General features: G+C 39.8%; 3 protein-coding genes across 4 annotated transcripts in view; 1 reads left to right on the forward strand and 2 right to left on the reverse strand.

Annotated features, from left to right (window-relative positions):
- Positions 1-6,319: 6,319 nt before the first annotated feature.
- On the reverse strand, positions 6,320-12,170 carry LOC116673967 (cyclin-T2). Its single transcript, XM_032506391.1, has 4 exons — positions 12,154-12,170; positions 10,402-10,565; positions 8,440-8,510; positions 6,320-8,326 (listed from the first exon to the last, which is right to left on the reverse strand). The coding sequence occupies exon 4, from the start codon at positions 8,192-8,194 to the stop codon at positions 7,283-7,285; it is 912 nt and encodes a 303-aa protein (XP_032362282.1). The 5' UTR covers positions 8,195-8,326; positions 8,440-8,510; positions 10,402-10,565; positions 12,154-12,170; the 3' UTR covers positions 6,320-7,282.
- Positions 12,171-12,214: 44 nt separating this feature from the next.
- ccnt2b (cyclin T2b) lies at positions 12,215-15,802 on the reverse strand. The gene is made up of 6 exons (XM_032506386.1): positions 15,552-15,802; positions 14,909-14,990; positions 14,690-14,818; positions 13,183-13,243; positions 12,812-12,874; positions 12,215-12,526 (listed from the first exon to the last, which is right to left on the reverse strand). The coding sequence occupies exons 1-6, from the start codon at positions 15,707-15,709 to the stop codon at positions 12,297-12,299; spliced, it is 723 nt and encodes a 240-aa protein (XP_032362277.1). The 5' UTR covers positions 15,710-15,802; the 3' UTR covers positions 12,215-12,296.
- A 1,191-nt stretch (positions 15,803-16,993) lies between these two features.
- The window catches only part of LOC116673966 (transmembrane protein 163), an 18,950-nt gene continuing 11,804 nt past the window's right edge, over positions 16,994-24,139 (forward strand). The window contains exons 1-3 of one of the 2 annotated variants that reach the window (XM_032506390.1): positions 16,994-17,407; positions 17,634-17,970; positions 19,125-19,244. In XM_032506390.1, coding sequence (XP_032362281.1) covers positions 17,787-17,970; positions 19,125-19,244 — 304 coding nt within the window. In that variant the 5' untranslated portion in view covers positions 16,994-17,407; positions 17,634-17,786. Of the gene's footprint in view, positions 17,971-19,124; positions 19,245-24,139 lie in introns of both variants that reach the window. The other variant, XM_032506389.1, reaches the window with a different exon arrangement.

Here is a 24,139-nt window from a genome sequence, read left to right on the forward strand (position 1 = left end):
TTAGTCTTTCTCAAATAAAGGAAAACATATCAAAGCATGCATCAAATACAGTATATTTTTGTGAAATACAGATTTATTTGTGTAATTTTCTTGTTTAATTTGTGTAGTCTTGTTCACACGAGCTGCACATTGTTCTCTGACAACACAAGAAATACTATTATTTGATGCATGTATCCATTCATATTTGACTTCAGTACATTTATTCACATGGTTGAGGCTCCTTTGTAGATTAGTTACGTTTAGATGAAATTTTAATGATTGTTGGGAAGACAGCTTTAGCTACGGAGAAAAAAAAGGCTCATAGAGAGTAATGAATATTATACAACCAGGACATACAACAATCAAACATATTCAGAAAAATAAGGCAAACAAATAAAGATACAGCATCTTTATATACAGGTGTATATGTGTTTACTGTATAAACAGGTAAATATGCTTCATAAGCCATTCATAGTGTCAGATGTGCTGCAATGTGCGCTGGAATGAGTGATAGGTTCTTCCTCAAATTAATAACAAATTGATTCTAAGAAAGAAACCAATGATAATATGAGTACATGAACACAAGCTGGAGAAATGATCCAGCAGCAGAGGCATCTTTGAGATATTTCTTTCACACCCACACAGAGGATTAGCTTTGTTACACCCACAAAAGCATGAATTGCTGCCTTGCACACACACCTCTGCTGTTGAGGACATGTCGATAGAAGATTAAAGATGTTTCGGCGTTAAATCAATCTTTTGGCGTCATCTAAATGTCAGTGCTGTAATGCTTGTCATCGCATCAAGGCACCATAGGTAAACAAAGAAAATGTTAGATATGAACACATATACACCTTTTAATATTATGACTGCTTTTCATTTCACCTGCTGTGCTTGTCTGGCACAGCAGATATAAAAATATATAGTCTATTTAATTATTGTGTAATATATTACATGAAACTGCAGTAGTTATAAAAGCAAGATACCATTATCATATCTTAAAACTGAAACCAGAGTCACTATTTTCATCTGTGCTGCTTCACCTTAAGATATCAATAAACCCTTGGCAGCACCCCCACTGCTTCACCCTGCCACTGCGATCACAGTAAACCAGATTTCTATGCTCTGCCGACCCAAATCCTGCTATGGAAAGCCTCGACACCTACCTTTCCAATTCAGCTTTCTATATAACCAACTCATCCTCCTCCTCATACTCCCACTCGGCTACATAATCCATAACGTTTTGTTTCGCTGCTACGCCGATGACATCCCGCTGTATCTCCCACGGAAACCTGATGATCCAAATAGCTGCTTCCGCCGTGTGAAGTACAGGACGGCTTAGAACTTCCAACAGCTTTATGGTAGTTACTCATTTCAACTGGCAGTCTCTCCATAAAAGCATTATTGGAAGCAAATTAACCAATTATTTTGGAGAAATTATTGTCAATAAGGTCAAGAAAACTGGGTTAAGAAGAAAGAACAAAATATAGTTTGTCCTCACACACTCAAGTTTTATATCGCTTTATTGAGTTTACAGTAACTTCTGTATGCCACATGAAACATTAAAAGCCAGTCTGCTTTTGAATTGATTTCATTTTACTGAATATTTTCAAATACCTGAAAGTTCTGTCCAGGCTGGTTGCACAGACATAGACTTCATATAAACTTTAGTGCTCATTTAGTTGCACACAGTCTAATTTATTTGTCATGTGATCTTTGTGACTTCATAATTTCGTTATGCCAAATCTACAAGCCAGCTTTGCCTCTTTTCTGTCATTGGTTGTTACTATGAAAACCTAGCTCTTTGTTAGGGGTGAGGAAGCTAAGTTTTTTAGCATTAATTTGGTCCAATGTACATTCTTCTTTTAGCTCCGTGTTGTTCTCCACCAACTCCTACAATAAATATCAGGCTCTTTATCTGCTAGATGTTCTAGTCTGTTTCCAGCTAGCTGGTTCACTGCTAAATTGTCTTTCTGCCCTTTGTTGCTGAGCAGGTAGCGCACAGTGATTTATCATTTATCAGATCATGTTGCTGAAACTAGCTTCCTGCTGCTGAGGTTGATGAGAGTTAGATGAGGAGATTCATACCACTATCATGTCTGAACACTACAGCCAGCAGGCGATAAGCTAAGTTTAGCATAAAGACTGGAAATAGCTAGCACTTGTTGTTTTACATTGGTTTAATGTTATTCAACGTGTTATTATGTGAGCTTTAGAGGTGCTGGTAAGCCGATATTTGTAAACTTTGGACAAAGCCAAGCTAGCTGTTTCCCTTTGCGTAAAGTCTTTGTGCTAAGCTAAGCTAACAGTTTCCCGGCTCTAGCTTCATATTTAGTGAACAAAAACCAGAGTGGTATCAATCTTCTCATCTTACTCTTGGCAAGAAAGCAAGTCATCTGGCTAAAATCATTTTACCTAAAACAACTCTGTACTGTATGTCTCTGTATACCTTTTAAGTCATGTTACATTATAGTTTACGTCTGTCTTTCAGTTTTAAACATTTGAGCCATATTTGACAAAAATTGAAATCTCAATTTTAACATGATGATGATAATTCTTTTCCTTATTATTATTATAAATCCTTTCACAAAAGCCATAGCACAAAATAAACCATTGGGAGGAAAATAATTATTAGGGTAGGTATTTTCTTGGTGTTGTGATTGCAGGGTCATTATGCTCTCCCTAATGAACCAAACCAGCAGAGAGCCTCCATCTCGGCTGTAGCCGTTATCATCGCCCTTCAGAGAATATAAAAAGGAAAACACTTCAGCAGCAGGCTAATTAAAACCAGAGAGGTCTGGATGAGGAGGCCAAACAACCCACACAGGTGGCGGGCACGTCACTGTATATGTGTGTGTGTGTGTGTGTGTGTGTTACCTACTGTAGCACATCATGTTTTTGCATGTCTGTATGAGTGTGGGTGTGTGTGAAGCAGCAATTCATGTTTTTTTTCCCCGTTTGTGTCAGTGTGGTACATCTGTGAGTGTGTGTGTGAGGCGGTGAGGACAATGTGTGTTTGTGTGTGTGTGTGTGTGTATGTGTGTGTCAGAGGTGTATGATTGTTGATGCTTTCCATTCATTTTAATGGCTTCAGCCTCCACTGCTGTCGCTTCATTCTGTTGCCTGCACCGATGACAGGAAGGACCTAGCAGCTTTCATCTGACAGGACCCTGCTCAAATAGGCCATTGGTGCACCATAATTAGTTCAAATGTCGAAGCCGGTGAATTATTGATGATTGGGGACGAGTAGGGAGGAAGACATTTCACATCAACTGTGTTTTTTTTTTTTTTTTAGCCATCTCTTTTTAAAGGACATCTGGTGCTTTGCGGTTCCCACCACAAACATGAATCTCTGGTGTTCAGGCCGCGAGAGGATGCATTTGCATCGGGCGGAGAAATAAACTGGGGTAGTAAAGGGAATAATTACAGAGGAAAACTGTGAAATAATGTCTTTCTTTTCATTGAGAACAGCTGGCGAGAGAGAGTGCTACAGCTTTTTTCACCATGTGAAAAAGGGATACCTTAGCACTTGTTGGAAACAAAAAGTAAACCACATCATGAAGACAGAGGCTAATTTATGCTCCTGCCAATCATTGGATATAATTGCGCTACCATGGCATAATGGCAGCCCAGGCCCAGTCATTTTCCCCCTCCGGCTCTATCTCAGGTGCTTAGAGGGGTTTCCATCAGCTCCTGATTTTTCAAGAGAGACCTCACAGACAGGAATGACAATGGACTTTCAGTGGCTTATAATTATGCCACTTTACTGCACAATTTCCTGGGCATCATTTGCATTAAGACTCATATGGGTATAAGTGCACCATATGCTGCTCTGCAAAGGCCTTTTGATCAACTCCAATGCTGAAATTACCAAGTGCCATGGCATTTCCTGGAATGTCTCTGAGCCTCCGCCGTCGGACAGTTATCTGAATCTGTTAATTGGATGGATCAAGTCCAAAGTTTGTGGCAGCACGAGCTGATCCGCGTGTGAATATTGTGACCTAGGCTCACAAAGTGGGCTGAGAGGCACCTTGGGTTTATGGCATGAAAAGCTGCATCCTTTTTCAAGGTTATTCAACACTGCTTCTTGTTTTGATCCTCTAAAAGCAGTGAAAATGACGCTGGGTGTTTGTCGTGCTGCTGATCTGCCCTGCTGGCATCAGAAGGCCAAATGTAATACTGCCATCTAGTGGACGCGAGGCAGTGAAACAGCTACGGCTCAGAGCCGCGACATGAAATTAAGGGGGATTTTTGCTGTACATCAGAACCTGCAATTCTATGACAAATGGCTAATATCCTTGTCCCAGACTAAATCAATTTAAATTATGCTGTCATCTTGTTTCATCCTGGATAAGATCAAAAAGGAGCATGAGTTGAGTGTTTGAATCATCTTTTAAAGTGTAACTTAATCATCCGTTTACTTGCTACCTCAGCTGGTGAAATAATCAATGATAATAATAGTATTTGTGTCTGGGACCTTTGCATTACATGGCTGTATGTCCCTGTCTTTTGAGTTGTAATTAGAGCTTGGATGGTGTTTTCCTTTCAGATGGCTCTTAATTCTGGGATTTGTTGCTCACAAAAGCCTCTCATATCTCTTCCTCTCTGCGGATTTTTCAAGCAGTAGGCTCTTATTCAGCTCGAGAGGTTGCTGAAAATAAATCATTACCCTCCCACCAGTATGCGAGAATGTCCAGATGGTTGAATATTCACCGACATCCTCCCGCTGAATTTCCCCATTGTCTTCCACACTAAAATTAGAAGGTAATTCTTGGTGAAAACGCTGTGTCTGCTCTGAGGGTGCTAGTTAATTATCAGGAACTGGATTTATGTTCTACCCACGAATGAACCATCAGCTCTGTATTGTGTGAGAGTTAAGTCCAAAGCTAAACCTTAAGGTTTATTGGAGGGACCAAATGGCAGGTTTCACTGATAAATTAGTTTTCTTTGGCAAGAACAAAAGAAAAAATGACAAGAAAATTTAGCTACTGAAATAAAAAGATTTCGTAGTTTCTACAACAAAGACACAAAAGCATGTTTAGAAGCACAAACTAATTAAAATAGTCTGCTCAACTTGTATTTCCAGTCACGCCTCATTACTGCCATTAGCATTACTAATTCAGTAGCACAGCAACCAAACTACTAATCACTTCAGCTGTCTACTAGAGCTCCAATATGGCTGTTTTTTAAACCTAGCAGGTATTGAAAGATGACCATTTAACGTAATCTTTATGGTTAAGTAAGTAGCTTGTAACATAATCAATTAATCAATCTATATGTAAGCAGAGGCAGCAGAAAACTGACCATTGTATATTCTGTTTTGATGAGAATTTCTTTTGGCGGCATTTGACAAATGACTGTTTTATCTTCAAATGCAGCGAGGGCTTAAATTCAATAGAGAATAAATCCAACGTTATGAGGCTGGGATTAAACCATCTGCATGATTTGGCAGTTCTTTTCATTTTTGCATGCTACATGTGCTTTTCTTGGCCAAAATTAGAGGCTTACCATTTTTTTTTTCATGTGGATTGCATTTACTTGAGTGAAACTTGAGTCAAATACATGTTGACTGTTCAGATTTGACAGGGAAGAGGTCCTTGCATACACAAAAATGGAAAACCAATTCTTTCAGAGGCAAAAAATAAGCAAAACTGTGACTTTACTAGTATGTTTAGGTAGGTTAATTGTATAAATGCTGCCTCAAAAACATTGATGTTAAACTAATTTAAAAAGTGGCAGTCTACTTTCTGCCATGTTATTCAAGAGTTATTCAAAAGCCCTAGAAAAAGCTAGTTAGTGGACCGTGAGTTAAGCTTTTGTCTTTCGATTAGAAGATAGTCAGAAAATGTGTTAGCAACAATTTTGAATGACTAATCATTTTTTAGCTATTTTTATAGCAAAAATGTAAAAAAATAAATAAGACACTGGTTACCGCTTGTCAAATGTAAATATTTGCTGGTTTCCTCAGTCTTGTATGACTGTAAACTGAATATCTTTGGCTGGACAAAACGGAGACATTTGAAGATGTGACCGTTGGGTCTGTTAACTTCATTGGTATTTTTCAATATTTGCAATTGTGATGTGAAAACAAAAAAATAGATCATTTGATAATTACAGTAGTGGCTAGCTCGACGGATTTTCATGGTAAATGTAACTTTTTCGAAAATGAAAGAAAACAGAACATTACAAACTCTTTAAAGCCTTGATGAGTAACTCTTTTCATTGTTCAGAAGTTTAGGTTTTTATGTTCATGACCTTACAGAATCAACAACCCCTATGGTAAATCTAGATTTCTAGTTTCACATCAGACACTTAACAGAAAATCACTGATTTGTAAAAATCAATTTTACACCTTTATTTGGGCTCCCAATACACAAATCGAGGCTATGTTCATCAATATAGGGTCTGCATTAGATCTCATGATACACTGAATGGAGGAAGGTCTGGACTGATGCAATAAACCAACAGATTGAAATCTGAACTACAGTCCTATATACACAATCTTATTTAAGAGATCTGTATTTTCTGATAATAACATTTATCATAATTTATAGCGGTTGACAAGGTACAATCACAAGGCCCTTGCAATTTTAGCCGATATATCCTAAATGCACTTTCACAGCAGATGTTACGTAAACTTTATTTGTAGCTCTATAATGAGTCTGCACATTAAGTTCAGGTCCGGCCTTGGAAGTCCCAATAGAGTCTACCTTACGTTTGTTTTTGTTTTTTTGGAACTATTGATGCACTCTTTTTAAAAGTAAGCAGACCATGTTTCCTAAGACAGATACCGTTCTGCCGTCGTCAGCAAATGGACGAGGTGATACATCTCCACAGATACAGGTAATAAACCCAAACAGAGGAAGATTCGTTCTTATATCAAAAAGTTCAAGACCTGAGATTTTAAGTGAAACAAAATGTCTTAACATACAAAAAAACACTAACCATCTGTAAACGGTCACAATGGCTGTGAACACTAGCTTTGTCTTCCCTTTTGTGACTTAAAACATGCACATTAAAATCATAATGTCTGCTTGCGTTAAAAGAATGTTTAAAAATCTCATTATTTCAGCCACGTTCTTAAAACTTCTCATGGTTGTTTTTTTTGTTGCAAGCTAGTAGTACACAGCTCTATGCATATAATTTTACATTTGACAGCTGAATAAGAATCATCAATAATCAGTGTGAAGACACGACTGAGGGCGATGCAGAATTCAGATAACTTAAGACAAATAAATTCATTTTTTAAACTATTAAACATGGTAATACCTTATTCTAGACAACACTGTGGACTCTCCGAGGGTTACAAGTTCATTCCTTGGGCACTTAGTAAAGAGTCCAGCATGTCAAAAGTGTCTTTGTAGTCAGTGTGTTGGCCGTTGGAGGTCAGCATACCGTTGGTTCCGTCGTGGCCATGGTGTTCCATCAGCCTGCTCCCGCTCTCAGATGAGTAGTGGGCCGATCCAATGCCTCCTTTAGAGCTCCTGTTGCTCTTGGACGAGTGGTGGTGGTGGTTGTGGTTTCCGGCGTCAGAGTGAGGCCTTTTACGAGACGAGCCGGAGGAGCCACCGTCGGGAGCTCGTATGGATAAGGAGGCGTTCTCTATTGTCCCTCTGCTGTTTCCACTGAGGGAGTAAGGGTGCGAGTGGCTGTGTTTTGAGTGACGGTGGCCATGCTCTTTGTGCTTGTCTTTTCCAGTCAGAGTCCCACCCTGCTCTGAGCCTCCATGTCGCTCTGATGAAACTTTGATTCTCATCTTGAGCTCCTCGCTCGTGGCAGAGCCGTTCTCTGCATAAGAAGGAGGCAGCCGAGCCTTTTTAGAGCTGGTTTTATCTCTCCTGCTCTCACCTGACTGGCTGGCCTGCTGTGCCTGAGAGCGTTTCTTGTGGTGGTGCGAGGAGAGAGCCGGAGGATGTGCGTACGTGTCTGTGCTCGACTCATCCTTCATACCATTCTGCGAGGCCAGGTCCGCCGCATGTTTCTCTCTGTACTTTTCCAGGGTCAAGACTTTCTGCGGCCGTGAAAAAGTGGCGGTGTTTGTACTGAGCTGCGGGTGTTTACTACTAGATCCGCCTGCAGCTTTGTGTTCGTGTTTTACCAGTGTGAAGTCTGAAAGGTGAGGCTCGGAGAACTGGTCGTAGTCGCAGCTCTTTGACTGGTCGCACAGTGGCTGGTAGGAGGCGTAGGAGGCTGTGATGCTGTTAAGGGAGGGCATGTCTAAAGAGTCTGATGACGTAGAGGGGAAGAAGGAGTTGGACACACCAGAAAGGCCATCTAAGGACGTCCCCTGAAAGGCACTCTCCACTGTTAGGCCATCTGTCTTTGGCTTCTTAGCTGCTTGAATAGCCTACAAAACACAGAATTCAACATGAGATACTGACACTTATTGGTCCTAACCTGTACAAGTCACATTTTATGTGCCGCCCTTAAATAGTTTCCTGACAAGAATAAATGACATACCCTCCAGTTTCGTATCCTCTTCAGTTTGCTGGGCGTCTTTTCCAGGATCTGAAGAAACTCATGTGTGAGCTCTGAAAACAGTGAAGACAACGTTGTCAGTGAAAACCTCTATATACACTGTAGGTTCGTTACAAACATAATTCTGATGCTACTGATAGCTTAAGATAATGGCTGAGATTGCAATGTCAGAGACAACCACTTTGTCGCCCTAGATAGATTCTTTATTCATCCCGAGGGAAATTTTAGACATCCAGTGGCTTAGACAATCAACACAACACGTACACACATCTCACATACAAAAAATTAAAGTTAAACGTGCTAAAGTACACTGTGTGCAATGGTGGTAGTGCAATAGAGAACAGTGTAGGGTTACTATGTACTATGACTATGAAAGGACAACAATGTAAACCTAATAGAATTATAATTGCTTGACAGAAAAAACAATATACGTTTAGAACAATATGTAACAGGGAATAAGTTATAACATGTAATGACCAGAGCCCAGATCTCGTAGGAGGGCTTATATAGCCTATAAAGCCCCAGACCCACCAACCAGACCGCTGACCATCGGCAGAAAAGGCACTTGGACTGATCAGTCTCCCCGAGTTGGTCACAAAAAAGAGCATTAGTACACACCAAAGATGTAATACGTTTCCATAACAGCAGGCTGTGCTAATCTGTATTGTCGCCCAAAAATGAAAACCGTCAGCTGATTGGACAAACGTGTCACGTGGGTTTGGTTTCTCCGGAAATTCAAAGCCAGACTGTCATGGCGGCTTGTTCAGAATACAATATCATATTTTACGAAGTTGCACCAAAACGTGTTTCTGAAAGCATTTTAAGCGAGAAGTAGGCCACGCAGTTGCTCAATCTGTCTTCATTTCAGAACGACAAAGGTCAGTTTAAAAGATTTTTGTCCGATTTTGAGAGACTCTAGTCGCGCTCATCCTGCTTCTCGTTTCCGGGTTTGCACTCCACCAATCAGATTGGTCATTTGAACCTGCTTTCTGACTGATCGTGTCAGGTTGGCCAAAATGAAGGCTGATGGCCCCTCTGGACCACTCCGGACGAACGTCAGCACAGAACACGCCGATCATCCGGTTGGTGTGTCAAGGTCCTAAGACAGTCAGGTGTACAGCAAACACTGATATAATGGTGGTAGGGCCTGAGCAAGACAGGCTCATGCTGAGAATCCATTACACCCGTCCCACTTTGTGTGGTATTGGACTTGGATGGCCCTGGGAACAAAGGACCTCCTCAACCTGCCTGTTGAGCATGACAGTGACGGAGGTCTGCCACTGAACATGCTCCTTGGTTTAGTGACCGGGCTGTGTAGTGGGTGGCGGTCATTGTCCATGATCGCCAGCATCCTACTCATGGTCCGTTTCTCTGCAGTTGTGAGTGACTCCAGCTCAGTGTCAACAACAGCACAAGCCACTTGAAAATAGAGGAATGCTTTTGGCCCTGGTGCACAACTTTAGTAGCATTCACTTGGGCCGCAACTAATGCTCAATACTAATGCTAATCTGGTGTTTATTTTCTTGATTATTCTGTAAAGTATAAAATCTTAGCAAATAAAACTTCGTAAATCCAAACCCGACAGCTTCAAATGTAATTTCTTACATTTGAGAAGCCTGAAACGAGGGAATGTGGAATGGAAAATTACTGATGAATCAGTGTAGATACGGTTAATGAATTCAAAACACATTTGTCTAATTTGAACAGCTGTCTATGCAGATTAAACTTTACAAAAAGCGACAAAAATAGATTTGAAAAACGCACCAGTGACAAGTGTCAAAAAAGCTCTGTGTAGATTGGCCGTAATGTAATCCATCAGCAAGACCAATTTAAAAGCTGTGATATTAAATTTGCCGACATGCCTGTATTTCAACCTCCGTAAAAAACATCATGAACCTTTCTATGACTCCAAGAAAAGGATAAACCAGCGGTAGGAGCTCTTACCATCCAGCAGCTGTAACGTTACAGTGCGGTCCACGTACTCCCACCAGTGTTTGCTATCTGTAGACACGGGGATCTCCCAGTTGGACCACTTGCAGGCCAGGTGGATGCACACACATGCGACTACTGTTGGCCTGTACTGTAGGCAGAAGGTTGTGAGGTGCAAACTGCAGGAGAAACAAAAGAGAAAGATATAACTGTCAGCTTAAGGTCTTACATTCTAACATACATTTATAATATACATTTGAGGCAGTTTAACAAGGCAACATTAACATATGTTCAAATTAATAGCAGGACAAAGCATTACTGAGAATCAAACTAATATTTTCACATCACATACACACAGCCTTACCTTATAATACTGGAACAACATTTGTAAGAATATGTTCCTAAAGGTTTCATATGAGATATTGAACCTGTATTTGGCCACATAATTAACTGTTTTGAATTTAAAGAGGGAAATTATGAAACAGTGTTTCTTAATCTCTTAATGAGCAATAATTTCAGGAAATACCAACTTATAAAACAAATTAAATAAAACCTACTCACTACTTGTATTAGTATATAATGATTGATGACAGCACGTTCAGCACCATCATCACTGAAACTTCACAACATTAAACATGGGAGCTTTAAGACTGAGAAACACTGGTAGCCAAGACAAATGATTGGACTAAGTTTTTTTTACGGTTTATTTTCTCTACACCCTGAATCCCAAACTACACTGCAAACTGGCTCGTGTAATGAAGCTAAAACGGCTGAAAATGACCAGGGCTTATATTTGTCAAGCGTCTCAGAATCCCACAGAAAGTGGAACTAAGATTAAAAACCCTTTATACCTCCGATTTCCCTTTTTAATATCAGCAAGTAGTTGCTGTTTTACAACAATTGTAGCCGCAAAAGACAAATCATAACATGTTTTAGTTTTAACGCGAGTTGCATTTAAAGATATTAAACAGCCTTGTAATACGAAATGCATTCAAAAGTAGGCTTAAGGTGTGAAGGTAAATATATTTAGAGTCTTTATCTATTATTTCTAGGTATGTGCAAAAATTATGACAGATTATATCATAACTCGCATGATTTAAATATATACTGTATATATACACATAATTAAAGAAACAAACACGTAAAAGTGCAACATCTTTTAAATATTGTGCAGTATTATACGCGCAGCAATGACATTCAAACGGTGTGGAAAATGTGGCTACTTCTGTAATGTCACCCAGCCTTGGAGATACACCGCAACAATATGAACATTTCTCTAAAATATTATTCCTTAAATACCTACATTATCATCATTATTACATTCACCACACTTTAATCTGGACTTCATTCTTTGTGCATAAACTGAAATTAAGAGATCCTATCTACCATCATTTGTTGGGAACATCAATCTCTCAGACTTGTATATCATACTAGCAGCCTCTGTAAAACAAGTAAGATAAACACCTCAAAAGTCAGTTACTAAACAACAGCACAGTAATATCAAAATTAGGAGCTTAGTGTATAGAAAGTGAAAATTTTGTAGCGAATCTTTAAAACATTTCTGCCACCATATATCCTCTTCAGAAGATAATCCTACGATGCACATGCAATATACAACTATGTTAGATTTCTGAAATGGTCATAAAAACTACATTACCACACAGAACAAGCATTCAGTTTGCAGCATAGTTTGGTGTTTCAATGTTAGCTATTTTAGGGTGAAAAATGTGCAAAAAGTTTAAAAAAAGAACTGTAAACTATACTTACCAAAGCACTTTATAAGTTTAAGAATCTTTAGTGGCAATCTATATTCAGGCTACCATTTGAGTTTTTTTAGACATATGCACTCCGTACCAAACAACCTTGAGAGGTAAACAGCACCACTACACTCCACATAGTGCATTCAACCCCTATGTGCCAACAAAGAGCCCTTGTACAATACACCGCACACAGCAGCCTGGTCGGTACTTCCCCACACTGGGGGTTCCCGGGGTTCCAGGCGCAAACAGGGCGTTGGACACAGGAAGGGGGGCCCTGCAGGACAGGAAGCTATAGTGTGCCATTACAGTGCAATAAGGGGAACAGGATAATAACCTGTTGGTAGCCATGAAATAGGAAGTCTGTGCCAAATCCTTGCTTGCTGAAAAAGAAGAAGAAAGTTTATTTTAGAACTAAGTAGATACTCTGAAATAGCATTTCATAATCACCATTAATGTAAATTTAAAATTATGTAGTACGATTCATGTAGCTGTATAAATTAAAAGCTTGATTACTTTAGACTAGAGAAAAGGGGCACTTTAACTAAGTTATGTTGTTAGAAACACTGTAAATCATTTACTTTAGAGAGAATTTAGTATTTTTTCCTTTTTGAAAACAATTCTTTGGAAGTACTACAAATTGAGGGTAAAAAGAAAGAATGTTATACCTCGTACTAGTTGGGAACACCTTACAACATCTGTGTGTGGATGATCAACTGTTATTTCAAAACCTGCAATAAAGATGTTTAATGTAGATGATCAGCCACTCGTGTCTGCAGTAGCAGAAATCAAGTAGGATATTGTGGTTCATATTGATTTAAAGAAAGAAACTAAAGGAACAACCTCAAGTGCTTCCTAAAAATTTGAAAAAGGTAAACTGCAATGACGACATGCCTTAACTGAAACTGTAATTCTGTTGTTTGCACTTGGTCCTTCAAGGAATAATGCTGCTATAATGGTTGGCTGAAGCCAGTAAAACAATTCAACACAAAAAAAGTAAATACTGTATGTACAGTACTGAAGCTTTAATAGCACTCACCCAGCGTTTGCAGCACTATTGTTTCCAGTGCTACAAGTTCTTGTGTCTGCTGCTGGAATGCCTGAAAAAGATCAATCAATGAACAATTATAAATCTGCTTTCCACCAGCTATATATACACTGATGATTCAACTTAATCAGCTTTCCTACAAAATAAAAGCATTGCCAGCAGAAAAACTGGGGTAGTGGAGCTACTGTACCTTTTAGCATTCTGATATAAGAGCTTAAATGTGTGGGCATAATAGAGAAAAAATATAAAGACTTCAAGCTTGGCGGGTTTAACACGATGACGCTAGAGAAGCAACCAAGCAGCTTCATGTTTACATAAAACATAGCGGCCACCGAACCGCAGCAACCCGTTGATGGCGCTATTCACCCGGATTGTTGGTCTCTTTGGTTGAAGGACTTTCCAATTGTGTACAGAGTCATTTGAACTAAGCCTGTTGGTCACACCTCTTGTGCAGGGAAAACAAAGAACAGAATCCCCAGACCAATGCTCAATCTCAAGTCTATTGAGCTTGGCTTGGTCTGCTGATAGCCAGACTAGCGTCTGCCTTTACCAACCGAAGGTTCAGAATCTGGTTGTTTCGCACCAGCCCGTTAAGAAACATCAACACGCTTGCTTGCTGTGAATTCTTACATACAGCCTCTCCGGGTAATGTCTAGATAGGTTCAGGGTTACAACGCATGTGTGAAAGGGGGCTTAAATTAACCAAATTATCCTTATTCTTTCTACCCACAGCAAATTATGTCAGAGTGGTTCTTAATAGGGCAGAAAAAGCACATGATTAAAATAAGTACATTTAACATTGGATATGATATGCCTACGCTGCTCTGAACAGCAGAAGCATTGCTGTACGTGACGCCAGTTTACACTACACAGCAGCTAACATTGCCCTACCGTTAGCTAGCAGCTGTATTGAACACGGTTAAATGCTGACTGCTAAACAGTGTAAAGTGTGACTATATTTCACTGTAGAGGATTCAACAGCAGGACGTTAAGCAGTGTGCAGCGGCCGTTGTTGGAAAACAAATGCGCGTTCACTTGAAACTGGTAGCCTCGCGGTGCATTCAAAGTTATTGTAAAATACCCCTTTCCCATCTGGTGGTTGTTTTTGTCACAATTTACTAGTGAAATAAGTTATTAGTATTAAATCATTTCATTTTAACCATATGGCCATAGCAATAAATAAGCCATTCTTTAATGCCGCTGACTGTTGCTTGGTACCCTTGTTTTTTCCACTTTCTTAAATCGATTCAGGCACCGGATTTTAAATTGACTATTATACAATCCAAAAAAAAAAAACAGCAAAATCCTTGTTGTGAAAATCCTGGCATTTCTGCTTGGAAAACTGGTACCAATTAACAAATTATTAAAATAGTTATGTTATTGCTGCTATACAGCAGTTGAAGATGTCTTTTCTCCCAAAAGTCTCACAGTGACACTTTAGTCAGTAACAACTGAGTAAATTCCACGAAAACCAAAAGTCTAGTTGTAGTTTACTTACGTTGCTCTTAGTGTCTATGGCAGGCTCTTGTGGGTTAGTGCAGGCATGGGCTATTTTAATGACATGCTCCAGCTTCCTGGGCTGCTCCTCAACTTTTGCTGCCAGGAACAACGTAGTCTGAGAAATGACCTAGAGAGAGAAAAACCTCAGTCAGTTTTCATAGTCGGTATCACCAGTAATTATGGTATCAGCCAACACTGCAGTGGTAACGTTACTTACATTTCTATGGAATTTGCTGAAAGAGTGAATCATATAAAACCTATGCATATATACTATAGCAGTGTTGATAATCAGTTGAGAGCTGGTATATTATTAAGGCATAATACGTGGATGATATACAGTACAAATAAATTGAATGTAACAGTTTCAGGGTAGAAACCTTGACAAATTAGCATCCAGCTAGCGTTGACTAGAGACTGCTAGCAAAACGTGTACCCTGCAATCGCAGAATACATTCATTAGCTTTTACTTTCAAGGACAGTCACTTTAATCCATTAGAAACGTAGTCATATGTTTTACTTGCACGTAAAACCAGTATTAGTAATCATTCATCACTGATATCATTAGCTAGACACAAAGCTAACAATGGAATCTGCAGTCTAACCGAGACAAAACAATAGCTAAGATAGCAAGCAGGCCTTAACGCTTCCAGCTAGCTAAATATTAACACCATGTTTGCGGAGTTAAATGGTCCATCTTGTCATGGAGGGCTCCGTGCATGATAGTGAAAGATGTTAGGTGTATTTTGAGGGATACATTATTGATTGTAATAAGCCTTGCCATTCCGGCCTTTCAGTTAGCCAATGAGCTAACCCGTATGTCGGCTAGTTAACAGTTAGCCTTTGCGTTTCAGAAAGGATACACGTTGAGTCTCTGGCCTATATCTTGGATTAAGTTAGCAGCTTGCTGCCTGTAAGAAAGCTCCCTGTCGGCCTCTATTCCACCGCGTCGAGACGGCGTGTTTTCGAGCTGCTCCCGGGTGAAGAGCCATTTCGTAGAGGGTCCCCGGTGCACCGCCATTACGCTCCCACGGCCAAGCCCGACGGTGTTAGCATCGGGAGGGAGTGGGGCGACAGGGGCACCGGAAGAACGAAATGAGCAGCCGAAGCTGATTAAAACCGGTAACCTATTATCTGAACAGCGCCACCGGTGTTTAGTAGTGCAAATAGCACTCATTGATGCCGCAACCAATCAATCTATTCATATACCTCATTCACGCTGTGACATTTTGTCTACAACAACGAGTGTTATTTTAGATGTAATAGCTAAATGTATTCAGCCCTTTAGCCAGAAGCTTACTTACTAAAGACGTAGCTTTCCTACTTGATTTTTCAAAGAAATAGCGAAATATCCAGATTAGCCACTAGGGGCCACAACTGTACTTTGCATTTTATTACTAATGTAAAGCCTCGGAAAGAGGGAGCCCTTAGGCCTCTAGGCCTATCTATTGCTTTCAGAGTTGGTGCATCTCGTTTGTAAAATCGCTTGTCTCCCTATAATTTGCCACCACGCCTCTATAATGGCTGATATCCTGGGGACATGTAAAGCAACGACTTAAGAGGTTCAGACATTAAAACCCTATTTGATATGACAAGAAAACCAGACCACAACTAAAATTGTTATTCATTCAAATGTGGATTTTTTCCCCCTCTGTTCCGATTTTGACATTTCTATGGGAAATCAACGCATGTAAGCGACAATGTGACACCGCATGGTGGAGCATCCTCTGGCCTGCATTACTCTAGTTCTACCACTACATGGAAGCAGAGACCAAGACAAAAATCAAGCTCAGAGAGCGAAATCTCCATCTGCCCCAAGTGATATTACAAAACTAGGTTTAGTGTACATAGAACTAGGATGCTGTAGGCTATAACAATTCTCAAACTTTTAAACCTGCATGCCAGATTATGCTAATTCAAGTGCGGCCTGTTAATGAAATGTCAGAATTGTGAATGTAAGCGATCTGTGTTTCAATTAATTCACGTTAGGCTACATGTATAAGTAGTTGTCTATCACTTGTAAATAGGTCCTCAATTAAAAAAAAAAAAATCGGTTCAGGGTTTTAACCCAGAGAAAGCAGAAAAAGCGCGTAGGCAATCGGGTAGCGCTGTAGCTTAGCAACCCGTTACATCCCTTTACCATTCCCAATGCAGGCTAGGCTAGTGTAATAACTCCAACCCAACACATAATTGCGTCACACTAAATTCTGAAATATAAAATTTGAATTGTAGCTGCCCTCTCATCCAGTAAAAATGATTTGAAAAAAACAACCTCCTCCTTCATTAATCATCATCATCACATCAGTGATTTTACCACAGAGGAGGATGTCCATGTCTATTTGAGGGTGTGATGGCAGAACAGTGACGAAAGAAATTAGCTACTGATAGGTTGCCGCTCAAGAGGTCAAAGCGTTGTTGTGATAGACTTATTATCACTATATTATCTTTCAATCACGCACGTGAAAGGTGACAACGGGTGTAGCCTAGTGTCTGCAGGTCCTCCGGCTCGCTCAATCCTCAATCCACATGGGACCGATTCCTGGCGGACGCAGGTTACTGGGCAGCAGCTTTGTTCGACTCCAGCGCGAGCACAGCTCTCGTGAACTTCACTAGGATTCAGTAATTAGAGTCCAGGTGTAGCTATTTCACGACGTCGCGAATTGGAGCCAGTTGTGAATTCTTTTTTCTATTGCTAGGCTATCCAGACTGAGCGCATCAGGTTTGCCAGCATATAGACACACCTAGCGGTTACCACCTTCAAAATAAATAGCCTGTTTATTTAATGAAAACTGCAAATTTCAACTTCAAAACATTTAGCGACCAACGAAGAATTGTATTGTAAATTAGAACAAAATAGACATGTTCGCATTATTTTTTTCAGTTGGCAAATAGGCGTTTATTTGAAGTTCACATCTTCTAATTTCCGGCATTGTTTCACCTTACAGTGTGTAATTTGGCGCTAGTATACCTGCAGCCCTGCAAGGAGTCTCCCTCCTTCCCTCACTGTCTCTGGGTGTGTCCCCAGTTGAAAGCCTGAACATATCGCCCAGGTGGGACATTTTTGGAGTGCCTCATTGGAACCGCAACCTGCTGAGAAGATGACGGACTCTACATTGCCGGACTCCACCGCCGTCCCGTACCCGGTTGTAGCAGACCCCACGGCGTTGAACGGCCAGTGCGAGGAGACGGGCTCCCAGCAGCAGCAGCCCAATACAGAAAGCCAGGGAGAGGGTTTGAAGATGGACCAGGAGATGAAGATAACAGACAGCATAGAGGATGGAGGTAAGCGGTGTGAAATATGTTGAAAGTTTAGGATACACCGATGCCCCGTAGCCCGGGTGCACACTGTGCGTGGAGAGTACACCAGTGTATTTTATGCTGTATACAATCAAAATCTGTTTACGCCTGTATTCCTTCAACTATACTGACAAATGTTGCTGTGGCAGGTGTTTTACATCTTATATATGGCACAGATGAAAGTGTGTTTGTATGACATTTTTTTTTCCTGCACCTGTACACTGCCAAGTAAGTAATCAGATATTAACCTATGGTATATGTAATGTTAATTCAATATCTTGAAACTACTCACTTGTTATAGATGCATAACCCAACCCTGATTATTATTAGGATTCTAACCACACACTGTATAAATGTTCTAACAGAAGATTGGTTCTGTGATTTATGAGAACAAACTGCACTTACAATTTAATCTCTGACTAAAACCAAATCAGACAAGATGTTCCTTTGAATGGATAACTTAAACACATTTCAAGTCTCTTTAACTTCATTGTTCAAAGGGAAAACAACCGAATACTAGATTTTCTCTGGAATAACTTCGGTTTAAATGAATACAATGAAATGGGACCAGTATCAATTGATAGTATATTAAATTAACTCAAAAGGGGATATGAATTGCTCAACCAGGGAGGTGACCCCTACAAAGAAGCAGAGTTTAGTGGGGGTCACAGTTCAGATGTCTGTAAGTTGTGAGCAGTTCCACCACAGAAACATTTCCCATTCAAACTTCTCACGTGGTTTCATTTCAATAATGGGCTATGTTGGTCAGTCAACCAGTGTGGTCCAGAGTGAAATGTTTTTTCAACTATTGGATGGATTGCCATAATTTTGTACAGGCCTTCATGATCCTGAGAGGATATGATATGAGAAGAGAAGTTGTAAATAGATTGCCATGAAATTTGGTTCAGACGTTCACGTTTCCCAAAGGATAAATTGCAGTCCCTTTCATGATCCCATAACGTTTCCTGTAGTGCCATCATCAAGTCAAATTTTTAATTTGTCCAATGCTTTGTTTTATGACTAAACATCAGCACGTTAGCATTGTCATTGTTAAAGCACCCCTCTGTTTCCCTGCCCTGCTTCCTCTTGAGTCATGTCTGTATATTGTGTGTCACTGTGCCCTGTGTTGTTGTCTGCAGGTCTTCTGGAAAGCAGCATGCGTCTGAAGCCTCATGAAGCACAAAGTTACCGAAAGAAAGCTCTGTGGGTGTCTTGGGTGTCCATAGTGATCACAATCATCCTGGCCATTGCTGCTTTCAGTGAGTAACACTCATTCCCTTTAATGAGTCCGCTGGCTCACATGAAGAGATGCTTTTTACATTTCTGGTCAAAGACATGTAAGCAAAGAAATACTGATACCTGCTGTGGGTTCTACATTTGAAGGACAAGTTTGTTAATTACTGTGACAACCAACAGTTAAACAACAGTAGGCTACTTAAACCAGAGACAACATGAAGGACGAGCAACTTATGTGATCACGCTGCTTTGAAAGTCCCCGCTTCATGCCAACATCCTGTTTCATACACTGGTAAAACCTTTAGCCTCCCACTACTTCCACTTCATATGACAATTTCACTCAGTCAAAAAGCAACATGTAAGAAGTTTTAGTTTGTCAGGGCCAAGTTTACGCGCCCAATTTTGCCTTTTTGAGTTGATACAAGGACTCAGTCTGCGTTTGACATTGAAAAGAGAAAGGGAAGAATTCTGGGTCTCTCAAACATTAACATCCATTTCTCCGCATGTTTCCCTCTTTGAATCTAATTTGGGAAATAAGTCATTCACTTAGTTGATGTAATTAAGGTTATTTTGACATGTTTTTCAATTTGTGAAATTGGATTTGAAGGCCCATTTAAAACTCCTGCAGATCATTTAGACATCTATTCATCTTTAAAAACATGACGTATAAATATACAAAATATCACAGACTCTGTAAGCCTTGTCTTGACCTGTCACCACCAAATTCATCCAACTGTTGCTTCCTCCTCTGCGGTAAATGCAGATTATTGCTTGACAGAGGCATACGTAAAGAGGCTTTGCTGCTGTGCAGCTTATCAACACATTGGTTTGCAGATGTGCAGAGATAGGACATTCCTGTAATGCTGAAGACTGATGACAGCGAGAAACATAACATGTCTTTCTTATGATCTTGTTTTGAAATGTTTTTGAGAATACATGTTTATTTAGCCTGATTCCCACATGTGCAAGCCGGCCATTTTCTTCACTGAACATCTTTTGATGCAATTTCTTCATTAGCCATTTTTATCACATCTCTGAACATTATGCTTGTCTCACTCATAAATGAAACATGGCACTGCTTGAGCTGCAGAAATAAGCAGAGGAAGACACGAATGACGCTGATGTAGCAGCAGTAATTTCAGTAAACAGGGATCTGACATGCCCTCGCACCGGGCCAGCGTCATTACACACACATTATTATTTGTTTAAATTCTGACGCTCTCTAGAGAAAAAGAAACAATCAATAATTAATTAAAGTCTTGTTTTTGGAGGAAATTAGGATTTGGAATTTTGTCTGTTGGCACAAGTTGACCACTGGGGTCAGAATTAGTGAAGCAACTTGGAGGGAAGTGGCTGAATGACGAAGACATTTTGTTTTGGAAATCAGAGTGCCTCTCCCGGAGTTCAGTTTGTGTTGTTTCAAACATTTTGCCCACTTCCTGCTCTGATAAGGAAACGCCAGTAGAGAAGCAGGACAGGACGGGCCTATTTCACAACTTCCTTCTTTGTGTTTGTGTGTGTGTGTGTGTGTGTGTGTGTGTGTGTGTGTGTGTGTGTGTGTGTGTGTGTGTGTGTGTGTGTGTGTGTGTGTGGCTTTAGCTATGTGTTTAATACATCCCACTCTGATAAAGCTGTATTATTGGGAATTTGAGAATCCAGTCCCACATAGTTCATTTGCAGATGCTTTGTGTTGCGCTGAAAAAATGTTGCTTCTAGTCGGCTTTAAATATATTATTAATTGGATTTGTAACTTATTTCATCATGTAATACAGTACCAAATCATTTTATCATATTAGAATAGTGTAATGCTCTTTTTGTCATTTGTGAAGTTAATGTGATGAAACTGTTTATTTTATATCAGGGCAGTTGATACATATGAACCATACCGTTTTTCATTTCATTATTGGCCAAAATGTATAACAACACGAAGATTCACTAAAATCATTTCATTGCTGTGCAAGCCTGCTTTTCTTTGTTCTACCTGCAACGTACTGTTTAATAAAGTAGTGAAAATGAAAATTCATTAGAAAACAAGCACTACACCAGTTGCAGTTCACTCGTTAAACCTTCTGTAAGACTGTCTGTGGATGTTTGGAAATAAGCCAAGGAGTTGCATTGTAAATTATTTAGATATTATTATTCTACTACCTAAAGGTTAAATTCTCATGTTCAATTTGTATAATGAAAGAGCAGTACCTGCCATCCGTGTATCAATACAGTATTGCCACGGAAAATATGCTGCATCGATTCCCCCCCTCCAACCAACCACAGCAGACAATTTCAGTCTGAGCTGTTGTGTTTAGATCAAATAGAAGCCGATTTGTTCGTAGAGTTTGGGTTTATGTGACCCACGATGTCAAATCCAGCAAATGTTTTGTGTTCTGCAATCCTTCCTCGAGTAAAATGGGCAGGGTAGAACTTAGCTGAATAAATGAAAATGTAATAGAGCCCTCGCTGCTGCTTTAATAACAAGGCGTATGCATTGCTATATAAGCACAGCGAGACAAACACCATTAGTCCACCAACTGTAAAAACAACCTTGACAGCAAAGGTTTTCACTTATATGCATAATGCAGCTCCAAAATCAGCCAATAACCAGGCAGAGCTGGGATGGTCTTTCATCTTCTGTGCTCCTGCTTCTCTTGTCAGATGTGACGAGGAGGGGGGGGCAGAAAGACGAGAGCTGTGTGTGTGTGTGTGTGTGTGTGTGTGTGTGTGTGTGTGTGTTATCCTGATGCGATGCTGGAGCTCCGTCCCCACAGACACCCACCCAGCTTTCTTGAGAGCCAATTAGCCATTGCTGGGCTCAGCTTTGACGACTGCAGAGCCGCAGCAGCTTCATTTACACATAATTTCTTCTTTCTGCTCCTAATGAAGGAGTTAGGAGGAGAAAAGGGAAGGAAAGAGGGGCTGAGGGAGGAGGAGCATACATTTCTGGATTGGGATCACCAGCTCATAAGGTTACGGGCAGATCTGTGGGGTTTCCGTTCCAAATTAGATGGGTTTTTTTCCAAAATATTTTTATTGGAAAAATAAAATACAATACTTCCAGCCACAGATACAATTTACCCTCAAATGAGATCTTTGATAACTTGCATAAAATTACATGAAAGCAATTGTTGTTCAGCTATCTGACGAATTTAACAACAAATTCGATTCAGTGTTTTACGTGAATGGACAATTCTGCTCCCTTGATGATTATAGTAGATGGGGTTTGTATTTCAGAAATCAAATACAGAATTTGAATCCATTCCCCTTTTATACCTTTCTGTGAGGCACTTTGTAAAGTTTTATATTAGAAACAAAAGAAGTAACCCTAATGGCCTGCTACAGTTCTCTTGTTATTTCAACTCTGGCAGATGTGTGATGTGTGTCCCTCCCTCTCTATTTACCTTATTTGAACAACTGTCAAGTTTTATTTGCTTTATCACACGTCTGTTACCACAGTAAAAGCCAAATTACCTACATTTCTTTTGACAAGAACAATATCTGCACCTTTGATGTTTCAAAGAATAGATCAGCCATGCAATGTTTATTGTGTGATCCGCTTTCATTTCATATGCTTCATACAGTATGCATACACTATATGATGATTGATAGTTCAACTTCTGTTATTTAACGATCTTTTTAACCATATTACCAGAAAACAAGGTCTTCACATGAATAGAAACATCTGGACATCACATTAAAGTCAAAATCAATCAAATTTTAACAGTTAACACCCAAACTGTACACATGGTGTTTTAGTTGTCTTTTTTTGCTTTTTAAACATCTTCTTTTTAAATTAAAGGACAAATGCAAATGTGTTACTTTCATAGCAGGCGCAATGGGCGACGCTCGAGTTCCCTGCACCGCCTAAAAATGTTCCCCCATTTCATAATTTCAATTAATTATAAATTTGAATCAAACATTGTTATTAATGAAATATAAATTGTAGTAACTTCAAGTCTTTTGATTGGCTGCTCAGACCTCGTGCATCTGAGAGTGAAGTTTGGCTGTATCAGAGCACTAGCAAAGTTTGGACAATTAGCTAAGGCTAACTACATGTTAGCCGGGAGACGGAAAAAAAACAAGTGTTTGCTCTTTGGGATGTTATGGATCAATTTGTTGTTTAGTTAAAACGAGCAAGGTTAGAAGTTGACTGATAAAGAAAAACATAGATGACAATAATCTATCTAAACTTCACCTGCCAAAGCGCCATATTGGGGGGAAAAAACAGAATAGGGTTAACGTAACATTACATGTGCTTTCTTGTAAGTGGTGCCGTTCTGTTGATGGTGATGGCTGTTAAGTGAAAGTGGCTGTTATGTGCTGGCTACATACATAACATGCACATAGAACACATAGAAACAAATGTATAAAACTGTATACAAAATTGTTTCTGTAAAAGTAAAAGTGTTCCTGCTAGTCCAGCTTACAATGACTCAGGGAGAGTTAAAATGCCGTTTGTTTAAATTTGAGCCTAAACCTTTAATTCGTGAAAATCAGAAGTTGAAGTTGAGCTACAAACTGATGTTGGGGGATATGAGAATGTGCAGTTACCAACTGTTGTCCTATAACCTCTATTTCTAAGCTTCTATGCCATTAACATGACATACTACGCATTCCGATTCCTTTGGTCCAAAAGAATGTGCCCTATGAGGTGGATCCTGTAACAAAACAGGTTTTGTGGTCTTGTTTCATTTTCAAAATCAAAAAGCAAAGACCTACTTGTGCTGTATATGTGTTTTTGCCAAATTGACCTAAAGTTGTTTTATAGATCATTTGTACAATCAGTTGTTGTCGCTGCAATCCTTAGTGTACAGAAGGGAGGGGGAGGGGGAGGGGCAAGCTAGTCTCGTTTTGTTAGAAAATACTTCTAACGTCAACAAGAAGTAACGTAACCCGACATCGTTTAGTGCACCTTAAGTGTTTTTCA

The sequence above is a fragment of the Etheostoma spectabile genome, chromosome 24 (assembly GCF_008692095.1).
Source record: "Etheostoma spectabile isolate EspeVRDwgs_2016 chromosome 24, UIUC_Espe_1.0, whole genome shotgun sequence".
Classification (NCBI taxonomy): Eukaryota; Metazoa; Chordata; class Actinopteri; order Perciformes; family Percidae; genus Etheostoma; species Etheostoma spectabile.

Coding starts and splice junctions, on each gene's coding strand:
- LOC116673967 (XM_032506391.1), bottom strand. CDS start 8,194: ATGCCCTCCCTTAACAGCATCACAGCCTCCTACGCCTCCTACCAGCCA.
- ccnt2b (XM_032506386.1), bottom strand. CDS start 15,709: ATGGCGGTGCACCGGGGACCCTCTACGAAATGGCTCTTCACCCGGGAG. Junction 14,991..15,551: donor ATAGGCCAGAGACTCAACGT/GTATCCTTTCTG, acceptor ATAATATACCAG/CTCTCAACTGATTATCAACA. Junction 14,819..14,908: donor TCAGCAAATTCCATAGAAAT/GTAAGTAACGTT, acceptor TTCTCTCTCTAG/GTCATTTCTCAGACTACGTT.